Source organism: Acomys minous (genome assembly GCF_964271855.1).
Source record: "Acomys minous genome assembly, chromosome: 1".
NCBI classification, from domain to species: Eukaryota; Metazoa; Chordata; class Mammalia; order Rodentia; family Muridae; genus Acomys; species Acomys minous.
In genome coordinates, this window is record NC_140483.1 from 187,493,019 (window position 1) to 187,507,039 (window position 14,021).

The 14,021-nt window shown below is 50.2% G+C and overlaps 2 protein-coding genes across 2 annotated transcripts; both read right to left on the bottom strand.

The window, feature by feature from the left end:
* Positions 1–3,180: 3,180 nt before the first annotated feature.
* Positions 3,181–3,938, bottom strand: LOC311600046 (THO complex subunit 4-like). The gene has a single exon (XM_084786291.1). The coding sequence runs from the start codon at positions 3,916–3,918 to the stop codon at positions 3,199–3,201; it is 720 nt and encodes a 239-aa protein (XP_084642417.1). The 5' UTR covers positions 3,919–3,938; the 3' UTR covers positions 3,181–3,198.
* A 4,160-nt stretch (positions 3,939–8,098) lies between these two features.
* Positions 8,099–8,856, bottom strand: LOC311593888 (THO complex subunit 4-like). Its single transcript, XM_084775261.1, has one exon. The coding sequence runs from the start codon at positions 8,834–8,836 to the stop codon at positions 8,117–8,119; it is 720 nt and encodes a 239-aa protein (XP_084631387.1). The 5' UTR covers positions 8,837–8,856; the 3' UTR covers positions 8,099–8,116.
* Between the last annotated feature and the right edge of the window lie 5,165 nt (positions 8,857–14,021).

Consider the following 14,021-nt stretch of genomic DNA (forward strand, 5'->3'; position numbering starts at 1 on the left):
AAGGCATCTAGAGTGGCACTAGGCAGGGTTCTAGAGCCTTCTGTGATGGGCCTGCCGGTCCTTCACTCTTCTCCCCTTGGGTACCTCTCAGGTGACTTACCGAAGCTGATGGCTTCTCGGTTTCTCTGCAGCTGGAGTGAGCCATCTCTCTGTCTGTGGGGCCTGGCCACTTGCTGGAGTGCCAAAGTGTTCTTTCCAAGACAGAAGAAAGCCCCAATCCTTCAAGTTTTCTGAGGAAGACTCAGCAGCCAGATGCTGGGGTGAAGCCTTGCTAGCTCAGAGGGCAGAGAAAGCACACAGGGGTCTTCCTACCCAGCTCACGGCCTGAAGGAAAAAGATAAAAATCAATCAACAAATAAATAGGTAGATCATTAAAATCCACAGACAGACAGACAGACACACAGACAGACAGAGAGACAGACAAACAAACAAACAAACAAACAAAGACACAAAGAAAAACCACCCCAAATCTCAAAGCCGAAAGCACCAAAAGCCAAAAGGCCAAAAGCCAAAAGCTGGCTAGCTCACCTGACAGCCCAGGAGGAAAAGGCCTGCTAGCTCACTGGATAGGCCAAGAGGGAAAAGCCAAAGCGTCTGTCTTCTTCTCCTGGCCTTCTTAAATACCCTTCAACTCCAAGCCCCGCCTTTCAGTTCAATCTCTGTCAGCTGGTTACTAGATCCGCCCCTTGCCCTAGGGTGGGTTGATCAAGCCCTCAGGGCAGAAAGCCCTTGGATTCAAAGTGTGAGTTTGTGCCTGGCTTGATGGCACAGGCCTTTCATCCCAGCACTGGGGTGGCAGGTGGATCCATGTGTGTTGCAGGCCTGCCTGGTCTACAAAGCCAGTCCAGGACAGCCAAGGCTACCCGGACCAACATGGCTGACCCACAGGGAAAGAGAGTAATTCATACAAGGAAACGGTTTGATAGCTCACATCTCAGGGTTCACAATGGGATCAAGTCTCCTGCAACAATCCACCTTGTGTTTCAGCCTGATATTTACTAGCAGCCTTTAAATGTGATCATTGTAATAGGTTTGGTTGTTGGTGTGTTTTGTTGTTGCTGGTGTGCTTTGCCTGTATATCTTATTGTTGATTTTGTTCTTGCTCCTCCTCCTCTTCCTTCTCTTCTTCTTCTTCATCATCTTCATCATCATCTAATTCCTCTTCTTCCTCTTCTCCTCCTTTTCTCCTTCTTTTTCTTCCTCTTCTTCTTCCACTTCTTCTTTGTCACCTTTTTCTCCTTCTTTTCCTTCTTCTTCTCCTCTTCTTCTTCTTCTTCTTTTTCTCATTCATTTCTTTACTCTGTATATAAATCCCAGTCGATTCTCTCATTCCTCCCAGTCCCTACACAATCACCCCTCTCTCCACCCTATTCTTTGTACTTCTTCTTTATCTGCCTGTGCCTCTGCCTCGTCAGTGTTGGCTGCAAAGGTCTGTGCCTACCAGGTAGGGGTGGGCTTCCAGGTGAGAACCAGCACCTCTCTCATCTTTGGAACTCTAGAATTTATGAAACCACTACTTGACAGAGATTTGCCTGCCTCTGCTAAGAAGGAAGGCATGCGCTCCCACCAGCCTGCTCCCAGTCTTTTATCCTAGCTCCAAAGGACTCCAACTCTTAGAGATTTAGAAAACAAGTGGGAACTGTAGTAACCCTTTGGCCTGACTGAAACCATTTTCAAGCTCTTAGCTGGGTTTTTCATACCAAACAATAAAACTCTCCATTTCTTTAAGAAGGAGACTTTAGTTTTTAGACGTTAATTCATGGCTAGGAGAGCCACATCTGGCCTTAGTTTTCCTATTTCTCCTTCTGGCCTTACCCATTTGAGCCGTCCCCCACTTTGTTTTATCCAACGAGATAAAGCTCCAGTCCCTAGAAGATGGATGTTTACCTCCTGAAGAGGCCAAGGTTTGGGTGGAATTCATTGTTTCATCTGCCTCTGTGTCCATGGCACTTCCAACCCCTTTGCCGGCTCTTTTCACTTTTAGCTTAGGTGTCTGCTCATTTGTAGCCCATGGGCAAATCATGCATTTGCTGGTCTTTCTTGAGCCTTTTCTTTTATCCACTGAAGCTGTCCAGTTCCTTCATTTCACCCAGAACCATGCTGTTTTCACAAGAGGCATGAACTGGTTCATGGCTCTGTGGATGGGATTCTCCTACCCAGACAGGGAACACACCAACGGGATTCATCCTTTGGTGGTGGTGTGGGTGTAGGGAGAGGGCAAGGATGGGGGTGGCAGGGTGCTCTGGGAGACCCTGGGCCTACTGTGACATAGGATTGCCTTGCCTACTATTTCTTGTTGATCTGGATTCATTGGTCCAAGGCTGGTCTTTGACACACATCCAGCAGAGTCCACAAGGCTGAGGCCTTCTCTTGGCATTCTCCCTGGAAAACCCTAGCTTCTAGGAATGCCTTGCCTGAAATCCCTTTTCAGAAGGCCTTGCTTACTACAGTTGAAACATCTGACAGTTTGATTTTTCCAAAGACTCTTAGAAGTTCTTTCTTTTCTAAGGTTAGCATCATAAACATGAGCAGCACACTCAGCCATATCTCTAATCCATCCTTTCCTGGAGCTGACCCTGCCTTTACAGGTAGACTCACTCTTAGAGATCATGACGTAGCACTTCCTTTTTTCCCCACTATTTACACAACACACCACACACACACACACACACACACACACACACACAGTACAGAAACACACACACATGCACACACCCACCCACCCACACAAACACACACGTTTCTATTTTATTACGGCAAAGGTGGAAATGATAACATCTGCACAAGAGCCACCAGTAAATTATATCCCCCGAAATAACTCAGCACAAAACACGACTGTTGTCCATTTTTCAAAAGTGTCTTTATTTATTCGTTTATTGAGTGATTCTGGATACAGTATTGTTCCAGGGTGTGAACCTACATGTCGGGAGATGGCACCAGCTGTCATCACATTGAAGGCAGGCCCTCTGGATGAACAGCCAGTGCTCTTCAGCTCTGCAGCTCCCTTTTTCAGAGGGGAAAAGACAAAGTCTTTAAAAGAGTTTTTAGGCCCATGGAAAGGCAGGAATGAAGAAATGAGTCAACGATGAAGACTGAGCAACCCAGCATTGTCTGCACAGTCCAGTGGCCACCCCTCCCTCTAGGGATCAGAGAAGGAGCCCTCTGGGTCCTGTGGTTTGTGTGGACTGGCTGGGCTGTTTAGCTGGTGTCCATGCTTTCAGCGTAAGCATCCAGCTGTGCGTCCAGCTCCTCTGCAGAAAGCTGCTGCTTGGAGTTGCTGCAGGTGCCTCTCTCTCTTCCCCTGCTGCCTCTCTGGGTCCCTCTCCAGGGGCCTCTCCCAGCAGAGCACCCAGAGGCAGGGTTTCTACTCATGCCTCCTCTGTTGGCGCTTCCTGCATGGCTCGGCTGTGTTTCCACCTGGGATGGGACAAGCTGGATGTCCAAAGGATGCCCGTCCAGAGGGACACCGTGGTACTCTCTCCTAGCCTTCAGGGCATCTGCCTTGCGTTCAAAGCACACATCTGCTGTCCCTAAACTTCGTCCAGCGCGATCATAGTGCACAGCTGCTCTCTTGAGCGGTCCAAATTCAGCAAAGAGGTTCTGAATATCAGCGTCTGACACTTGGAAGTGCAGGTTGGACAGCAGCAGCCTCCCAGAGGAGTCCAGGCTGGCTCCACGCGGGAAGGCGCTGTGGAACTGGTCGTGCTGCCACTTGCCTGGAAGTTGTCCGCATCTGCTGTAGGGTGCCTGCCCGTTCCTCCTAGGCCAGGCACCGCGATGCCCACGCCGGGCGGCCTTCAGTGCGCCCCTGGGGCCTCCCGGGGAGCAGGCCCTGCCAGCACCCCTGTGCCCGCGGCCACCACGGCCAACTCGGCCTCGCTGCCTCTGGGTCAGCTTGATGATGTCATCCAAAGACATATCTAGTTTCTCCACCAAGGAGGGCGTGGAAGGCGCACTCAGATCCAGCCTGCGCACCTCACAAGGAGCCTTGGGAAAGACAAAAGAGTCAGTCACTGGTTGCAAAGTCAGCCTTTGCAAAACATGTGTGGAGCTTTAGCAAATGATTCAGACCCCTTTCCTGATTCTTCAGCCCCAGCCCAAGCATTTCCAGCTCTTAGGAAAGAGTTGCCAAGGTGTCCCACAGCAGATTCCACCTGCCTCTCTAAACCAGCATGGCCACTTTCACCTAGCTCTGATCCTGGGAGCTAGCAGTCCCTCTGGCCCCATCTCCCTGTTCACAGGCCTTCCTTTCAGCCTCTTCCCACCAGCATTGCCATGGCCACCCAGGACCAGGTTCCAAGATTGTTCCTGCCACACCTTTCCAGTCTTGGGGGATTAATCCTGGTTGGGCGGTCGGCCAGGAATTGAGAGTCTCCCTCACCTAGGATGAACGCACACCATAGGAGATGACCGATTGCCTCCATCTTCTCCAATGGAAGATGTCTCTGGGATTCCACTGCCCTTCTCTAGAACCTTCGGGGGTGCCTATCACCTCCGGGGACCTCTCCTGCATTCGCTGGAGAAGCTAGGGTTGGCTTTCCAACCATCCTAGGCAACCCCCTTTCCCTTTCCCTCTCCCTTTCCCTCTCCCTTTCCCTTTCCCTTTCCCTTTCCCTTTCCTCAGGTGCTGGTGTGGGGGGCTCTGCCTGGGTCTGAGAATTTGTCTCACTCTCATATCTGAATTCCTCTGCCTGTGTCTCAGTCTCTTTCCTTTTCTCCTTAATAAGCATCTCTACTTTTCCCTCTAAGGCTTGGATCTTCTCCACCCACCATTTCTCTCATGGACTACACAGGGGCATTATGGCTACTAAGAAGGAAGCCTGGGATACCCAAAGGATGAGAATCCTGACGACTATGGGGCGGCAGTGAGCCAGGCCATTTCCCTTTTCATTTTCTGCTTCTCTTCTCAAGGCATCTAGAGTGGCACTAGGCAGGGTTCTAGAGCCTTCTGTGATGGGCCTGCCGGTCCTTCACTCTTCTCCCCTTGGGTACCTCTCAGGTGACTTACCGAAGCTGATGGCTTCTCGGTTTCTCTGCAGCTGGAGTGAGCCATCTCTCTGTCTGTGGGGCCTGGCCACTTGCTGGAGTGCCAAAGTGTTCTTTCCAAGACAGAAGAAAGCCCCAATCCTTCAAGTTTTCTGAGGAAGACTCAGCAGCCAGATGCTGGGGTGAAGCCTTGCTAGCTCAGAGGGCAGAGAAAGCACACAGGGGTCTTCCTACCCAGCTCACGGCCTGAAGGAAAAAGATAAAAATCAATCAACAAATAAATAGGTAGATCATTAAAATCCACAGACAGACAGACAGACACACAGACAGACAGAGAGACAGACAAACAAACAAACAAACAAACAAAGACACAAAGAAAAACCACCCCAAATCTCAAAGCCGAAAGCACCAAAAGCCAAAAGGCCAAAAGCCAAAAGCTGGCTAGCTCACCTGACAGCCCAGGAGGAAAAGGCCTGCTAGCTCACTGGATAGGCCAAGAGGGAAAAGCCAAAGCGTCTGTCTTCTTCTCCTGGCCTTCTTAAATACCCTTCAACTCCAAGCCCCGCCTTTCAGTTCAATCTCTGTCAGCTGGTTACTAGATCCGCCCCTTGCCCTAGGGTGGGTTGATCAAGCCCTCAGGGCAGAAAGCCCTTGGATTCAAAGTGTGAGTTTGTGCCTGGCTTGATGGCACAGGCCTTTCATCCCAGCACTGGGGTGGCAGGTGGATCCATGTGTGTTGCAGGCCTGCCTGGTCTACAAAGCCAGTCCAGGACAGCCAAGGCTACCCGGACCAACATGGCTGACCCACAGGGAAAGAGAGTAATTCATACAAGGAAACGGTTTGATAGCTCACATCTCAGGGTTCACAATGGGATCAAGTCTCCTGCAACAATCCACCTTGTGTTTCAGCCTGATATTTACTAGCAGCCTTTAAATGTGATCATTGTAATAGGTTTGGTTGTTGGTGTGTTTTGTTGTTGCTGGTGTGCTTTGCCTGTATATCTTATTGTTGATTTTGTTCTTGCTCCTCCTCCTCTTCCTTCTCTTCTTCTTCTTCATCATCTTCATCATCATCTAATTCCTCTTCTTCCTCTTCTCCTCCTTTTCTCCTTCTTTTTCTTCCTCTTCTTCTTCCACTTCTTCTTTGTCACCTTTTTCTCCTTCTTTTCCTTCTTCTTCTCCTCTTCTTCTTCTTCTTCTTTTTCTCATTCATTTCTTTACTCTGTATATAAATCCCAGTCGATTCTCTCATTCCTCCCAGTCCCTACACAATCACCCCTCTCTCCACCCTATTCTTTGTACTTCTTCTTTATCTGCCTGTGCCTCTGCCTCGTCAGTGTTGGCTGCAAAGGTCTGTGCCTACCAGGTAGGGGTGGGCTTCCAGGTGAGAACCAGCACCTCTCTCATCTTTGGAACTCTAGAATTTATGAAACCACTACTTGACAGAGATTTGCCTGCCTCTGCTAAGAAGGAAGGCATGCGCTCCCACCAGCCTGCTCCCAGTCTTTTATCCTAGCTCCAAAGGACTCCAACTCTTAGAGATTTAGAAAACAAGTGGGAACTGTAGTAACCCTTTGGCCTGACTGAAACCATTTTCAAGCTCTTAGCTGGGTTTTTCATACCAAACAATAAAACTCTCCATTTCTTTAAGAAGGAGACTTTAGTTTTTAGACGTTAATTCATGGCTAGGAGAGCCACATCTGGCCTTAGTTTTCCTATTTCTCCTTCTGGCCTTACCCATTTGAGCCGTCCCCCACTTTGTTTTATCCAACGAGATAAAGCTCCAGTCCCTAGAAGATGGATGTTTACCTCCTGAAGAGGCCAAGGTTTGGGTGGAATTCATTGTTTCATCTGCCTCTGTGTCCATGGCACTTCCAACCCCTTTGCCGGCTCTTTTCACTTTTAGCTTAGGTGTCTGCTCATTTGTAGCCCATGGGCAAATCATGCATTTGCTGGTCTTTCTTGAGCCTTTTCTTTTATCCACTGAAGCTGTCCAGTTCCTTCATTTCACCCAGAACCATGCTGTTTTCACAAGAGGCATGAACTGGTTCATGGCTCTGTGGATGGGATTCTCCTACCCAGACAGGGAACACACCAACGGGATTCATCCTTTGGTGGTGGTGTGGGTGTAGGGAGAGGGCAAGGATGGGGGTGGCAGGGTGCTCTGGGAGACCCTGGGCCTACTGTGACATAGGATTGCCTTGCCTACTATTCCTTGTTGATCTGGATTCATTGGTCCAAGGCTGGTCTTTGACACACATCCAGCAGAGTCCACAAGGCTGAGGCCTTCTCTTGGCATTCTCCCTGGAAAACCCTAGCTTCTAGGAATGCCTTGCCTGAAATCCCTTTTCAGAAGGCCTTGCTTACCACAGTTGAAACATCTGACAGTTTGATTTTTCCAAAGACTCTTAGAAGTTCTTTCTTTTCTAAGGTTAGCATCATAAACATGAGCAGCACACTCAGCCATATCTCTAATCCATCCTTTCCTGGAGCTGACCCTGCCTTTACAGGTAGACTCACTCTTAGAGATCATGACATAGCACTTCCTTTTTTCCCCACTATTTACACAACACAACACACACACACACACACACACACACACACACACATAAACACACAGTACAGAAACACACACACATGCACACACCCACCCACCCACACAAACACACACGTTTCTATTTTATTACGGCAAAGGTGGAAATGATAACATCTGCACAAGAGCCACCAGTAAATTATATCCCCCGAAATAACTCAGCACAAAACACGACTGTTGTCCATTTTTCAAAAGTGTCTTTATTTATTCGTTTATTGAGTGATTCTGGATACAGTATTGTTCCAGGGTGTGAACCTACATGTCGGGAGATGGCACCAGCTGTCATCACATTGAAGGCAGGCCCTCTGGATGAACAGCCAGTGCTCTTCAGCTCTGCAGCTCCCTTTTTCAGAGGGGAAAAGACAAAGTCTTTAAAAGAGTTGTTAGGCCCATGGAAAGGCAGGAATGAAGAAATGAGTCAACGATGAAGACTGAGCAACCCAGCATTGTCTGCACAGTCCAGTGGCCACCCCTCCCTCTAGGGATCAGAGGAGGAGCCCTCTGGGTCCTGTGGTTTGTGTGGACTGGCTGGGCTGTTTAGCTGGTGTCCATGCTTTCAGCGTAAGCATCCAGCTGTGCGTCCAGCTCCTCTGCAGAAAGCTGCTGCTTGGAGTTGCTGCAGGTGCCTCTCTCTCTTCCCCTGCTGCCTCTCTGGGTCCCTCTCCAGGGGCCTCTCCCAGCAGAGCACCCAGAGGCAGGGTTTCTACTCATGCCTCCTCTGTTGGCGCTTCCTGCATGGCTCGGCTGTGTTTCCACCTGGGATGGGACAAGCTGGATGTCCAAAGGACGCCCGTCCAGAGGGACACCGTGGTACTCTCTCCTAGCCTTCAGGGCATCTGCCTTGCGTTCAAAGCACACATCTGCTGTCCCTAAACTTCGTCCAGCGCGATCATAGTGCACAGCTGCTCTCTTGAGCGGTCCAAATTCAGCAAAGAGGTTCTGAATATCAGCGTCTGACACTTGGAAGTGCAGGTTGGACAGCAGCAGCCTCCCAGAGGAGTCCAGGCTGGCTCCACGCGGGAAGGCGCTGTGGAACTGGTCGTGCTGCCACTTGCCTGGAAGTTGTCCGCGTCTGCTGTAGGGTGCCTGCCCGTTCCTCCTAGGCCAGGCACCGCGATGCCCACGCCGGGCGGCCTTCAGTGCGCCCCTGGGGCCTCCCGGGGAGCAGGCCCTGCCAGCACCCCTGTGCCCGCGGCCACCACGGCCAACTCGGCCTCGCTGCCTCTGGGTCAGCTTGATGATGTCATCCAAAGACATATCTAGTTTCTCCACCAAGGAGGGCGTGGAAGGCGCACTCAGATCCAGCCTGCGCACCTCACAAGGAGCCTTGGGAAAGACAAAAGAGTCAGTCACTGGTTGTAAAGTCAGCCTTTGCAAAACATGTGTGGAGCTTTAGTAAATGATTCAGACCCCTTTCCTGATTCTTCAGCCCTAGCCCAAGCATTTCCAGCTCTTAGGCAAGAGTTGCCAAGGCGTCCCACAGCAGATTCCACCTGCCTCTCTAAACCAGCATGGCCACTTTCACCTAGCTCTGATCCTGGGAGCTAGCAGTCCCTCTGGCCCCATCTCCCTGTTCACAGGCCTTCCCTTCAGCCTCTTCCCACCAGCATTGCCATGGCCACCCAGGACCAGGTTCCAAGATTGTTCCTGCCACACCTTTCCAGTCTTGGGGGATTAATCCTGGTTGGCCGGTGGGCCAGGAACTGAGAGTCTCCCTCACCTAGGATGAACGCACACCATAGGAGATGACCGATTGCCTCCATCTTCTCCAATGGAAGATGTCTCTGGGATTCCACTGCCCTTCTCTAGAACCTTCGGGGGTGCCTATCACCTCCGGGGACCTCTCCTGCATTCGCTGGAGAAGCTAGGGTTGGCTTTCCAACCATCCTAGGCAACCCCCTTTCCCTTTCCCTCTCCCTTTCCCTCTCCCTTTCCCTTTCCTCAGGTGCTGGTGTGGGGGGCTCTGCCTGGGTCTGAGAATTTGTCTCACTCTCATATCTGAATTCCTCTGCCTGTGTCTCAGTCTCTTTCCTTTTCTCCTTAATAAGCATCTCTACTTTTCCCTCTAAGGCTTGGATCTTCTCCACCCACCATTTCTCTCATGGACTACACAGGGGCATTATGGCTACTAAGAAGGAAGCCTGGGATACCCAAAGGATGAGAATCCTGACGACTATGGGGCGGCAGTGAGCCAGGCCATTTCCCTTTTCATTTTCTGCTTCTCTTCTCAAGGCATCTAGAGTGGCACTAGGCAGGGTTCTAGAGCCTTCTGTGATGGGCCTGCCGGTCCTTCACTCTTCTCCCCTTGGGTACCTCTCAGGTGACTTACCGAAGCTGATGGCTTCTCGGTTTCTCTGCAGCTGGAGTGAGCCATCTCTCTGTCTGTGGGGCCTGGCCACTTGCTGGAGTGCCAAAGTGTTCTTTCCAAGACAGAAGAAAGCCCCAATCCTTCAAGTTTTCTGAGGAAGACTCAGCAGCCAGATGCTGGGGTGAAGCCTTGCTAGCTCAGAGGGCAGAGAAAGCACACAGGGGTCTTCCTACCCAGCTCACGGCCTGAAGGAAAAAGATAAAAATCAATCAACAAATAAATAGGTAGATCATTAAAATCCACAGACAGACAGACAGACACACAGACAGACAGAGAGACAGACAGACAAACAAACAAACAAACAAACAAACAAAGAAACAAAGAAAAACCACCCCAAATCTCAAAGCCGAAAGCACCAAAAGCCAAAAGGCCAAAAGCCAAAAGCTGGCTAGCTCACCTGACAGCCCAGGAGGAAAAGGCCTGCTAGCTCACTGGATAGGCCAAGAGGGAAAAGCCAAAGCGTCTGTCTTCTTCTCCTGGCCTTCTTAAATACCCTTCAACTCCAAGCCCCGCCTTTCAGTTCAATCTCTGTCAGCTGGTTACTAGATCCGCCCCTTGCCCTAGGGTGGGTTGATCAAGCCCTCAGGGCAGAAAGCCCTTGGATTCAAAGTGTGAGTTTGTGCCTGGCTTGATGGCACAGGCCTTTCATCCCAGCACTGGGGTGGCAGGTGGATCCATGTGTGTTGCAGGCCTGCCTGGTCTACAAAGCCAGTCCAGGACAGCCAAGGCTACCCGGACCAACATGGCTGACCCACAGGAAAAGAGAGTAATTCATACAAGGAAACGGTTTGATAGCTCACATCTCAGGGTTCACAATGGGATCAAGTCTCCTGCAACAATCCACCTTGTGTTTCAGCCTGATATTTACTAGCAGCCTTTAAATGTGATCATTGTAATAGGTTTGGTTGTTGGTGTGTTTTGTTGTTGCTGGTGTGCTTTGCCTGTATATCTTATTGTTGATTTTGTTCTTGCTCCTCCTCCTCTTCCTTCTCTTCTTCTTCTTCATCATCTTCATCATCATCTAATTCCTCTTCTTCCTCTTCTCCTCCTTTTCTCCTTCTTTTTCTTCCTCTTCTTCTTCCACTTCTTCTTTGTCACCTTTTTCTCCTTCTTTTCCTTCTTCTTCTTCTTCTTCTTCTTCTTCTTCTTCTCCTCCTCCTCCTCCTCCTCCTCCTCTTCTTCTTCTTCTTTTTCTCATTCATTTCTTTACTCTGTATATAAATCCCAGTCGATTCTCTCATTCCTCCCAGTCCCTACACAATCACCCCTCTCTCCACCCTATTCTTTGTACTTCTTCTTTATCTGCCTGTGCCTCTGCCTCGTCAGTGTTGGCTGCAAAGGTCTGTGCCTACCAGGTAGGGGTGGGCTTCCAGGTGAGAACCAGCACCTCTCTCATCTTTGGAACTCTAGAATTTATGAAACCACTACTTGACAGAGATTTGCCTGCCTCTGCTAAGAAGGAAGGCATGCGCTCCCACCAGCCTGCTCCCAGTCTTTTATCCTAGCTCCAAAGGACTCCAACTCTTAGAGATTTAGAAAACAAGTGGGAACTGTAGTAACCCTTTGGCCTGACTGAAACCATTTTCAAGCTCTTAGCTGGGTTTTTCATACCAAACAATAAAACTCTCCATTTCTTTAAGAAGGAGACTTTAGTTTTTAGACGTTAATTCATGGCTAGGAGAGCCACATCTGGCCTTAGTTTTCCTATTTCTCCTTCTGGCCTTACCCATTTGAGCCGTCCCCCACTTTGTTTTATCCAACGAGATAAAGCTCCAGTCCCTAGAAGATGGATGTTTACCTCCTGAAGAGGCCAAGGTTTGGGTGGAATTCATTGTTTCATCTGCCTCTGTGTCCATGGCACTTCCAACCCCTTTGCCGGCTCTTTTCACTTTTAGCTTAGGTGTCTGCTCATTTGTAGCCCATGGGCAAATCATGCATTTGCTGGTCTTTCTTGAGCCTTTTCTTTTATCCACTGAAGCTGTCCAGTTCCTTCATTTCACCCAGAACCATGCTGTTTTCACAAGAGGCATGAACTGGTTCATGGCTCTGTGGATGGGATTCTCCTACCCAGACAGGGAACACACCAACGGGATTCATCCTTTGGTGGTGGTGTGGGTGTAGGGAGAGGGCAAGGATGGGGGTGGCAGGGTGCTCTGGGAGACCCTGGGCCTACTGTGACATAGGATTGCCTTGCCTACTATTCCTTGTTGATCTGGATTCATTGGTCCAAGGCTGGTCTTTGACACACATCCAGCAGAGTCCACAAGGCTGAGGCCTTCTCTTGGCATTCTCCCTGGAAAACCCTAGCTTCTAGGAATGCCTTGCCTGAAATCCCTTTTCAGAAGGCCTTGCTTACCACAGTTGAAACATCTGACAGTTTGATTTTTCCAAAGACTCTTAGAAGTTCTTTCTTTTCTAAGGTTAGCATCATAAACATGAGCAGCACACTCAGCCATATCTCTAATCCATCCTTTCCTGGAGCTGACCCTGCCTTTACATGTAGACTCACTCTTAGAGATCATGACATAGCACTTCCTTTTTTCCCCACTATTTACACAACACAACACACACACACACACACACACACACACACATAAACACACAGTACACAAACACACACACATGCACACACCCACCCACCCACACAAACACACACGTTTCTATTTTATTACGGCAAAGGTGGAAATGATAACATCTGCACAAGAGCCACCAGTAAATTATATCCCCCGAAATAACTCAGCACAAAACACGACTGTTGTCCATTTTTCAAAAGTGTCTTTATTTATTCGTTTATTGAGTGATTCTGGATACAGTATTGTTCCAGGGTGTGAACCTACATGTCGGGAGATGGCACCAGCTGTCATCACATTGAAGGCAGGCCCTCTGGATGAACAGCCAGTGCTCTTCAGCTCTGCAGCTCCCTTTTTCAGAGGGGAAAAGACAAAGTCTTTAAAAGAGTTGTTAGGCCCATGGAAAGGCAGGAATGAAGAAATGAGTCAACGATGAAGACTGAGCAACCCAGCATTGTCTGCACAGTCCAGTGGCCACCCCTCCCTCTAGGGATCAGAGGAGGAGCCCTCTGGGTCCTGTGGTTTGTGTGGACTGGCTGGGCTGTTTAGCTGGTGTCCATGCTTTCAGGGTAAGCATCCAGCTGTGCGTCCAGCTCCTCTGCAGAAAGCTGCTGCTTGGAGTTGCTGCAGGTGCCTCTCTCTCTTCCCCTGCTGCCTCTCTGGGTCCCTCTCCAGGGGCCTCTCCCAGCAGAGCACCCAGAGGCAGGGTTTCTACTCATGCCTCCTCTGTTGGCGCTTCCTGCATGGCTCGGCTGTGTTTCCACCTGGGATGGGACAAGCTGGATGTCCAAAGGACGCCCGTCCAGAGGGACACCGTGGTACTCTCTCCTAGCCTTCAGGGCATCTGCCTTGCGTTCAAAGCACACATCTGCTGTCCCTAAACTTCGTCCAGCGCGATCATAGTGCACAGCTGCTCTCTTGAGCGGTCCAAATTCAGCAAAGAGGTTCTGAATATCAGCGTCTGACACTTGGAAGTGCAGGTTGGACAGCAGCAGCCTCCCAGAGGAGTCCAGGCTGGCTCCACGCGGGAAGGCGCTGTGGAACTGGTCGTGCTGCCGCTTGCCTGGAAGTTGTCCGCGTCTGCTGTAGGGTGCCTGCCCGTTCCTCCTAGGCCAGGCACCGCGATGCCCACGCCGGGCGGCCTTCAGTGCGCCCCTGGGGCCTCCCGGGGAGCAGGCCCTGCCAGCACCCCTGTGCCCGCGGCCACCACGGCCAACTCGGCCTCGCTGCCTCTGGGTCAGCTTGATGATGTCATCCAAAGACATATCTAGTTTCTCCACCAAGGAGGGCGTGGAAGGCGCACTCAGATCCAGCCTGCGCACCTCACAAGGAGCCTTGGGAAAGACAAAAGAGTCAGTCACTGGTTGCAAAGTCAGCCTTTGCAAAACATGTGTGGAGCTTTAGTAAATGATTCAGACCCCTTTCCTGATTCTTCAGCCCTAGCCCAAGCATTTCCAGCTCTTAGGCAAGAGTTGCCAAGGCGTCCCACAGCAGATTCCACCTG

What these genes read in the sequence shown, in the direction of transcription:
- LOC311600046 (XM_084786291.1), bottom strand. Translation starts at nt 3,918, where the DNA reads ATGTCTTTGGATGACATCATCAAGCTGACCCAGAGGCAGCGAGGCCGA.
- LOC311593888 (XM_084775261.1), bottom strand. Translation starts at nt 8,836, where the DNA reads ATGTCTTTGGATGACATCATCAAGCTGACCCAGAGGCAGCGAGGCCGA.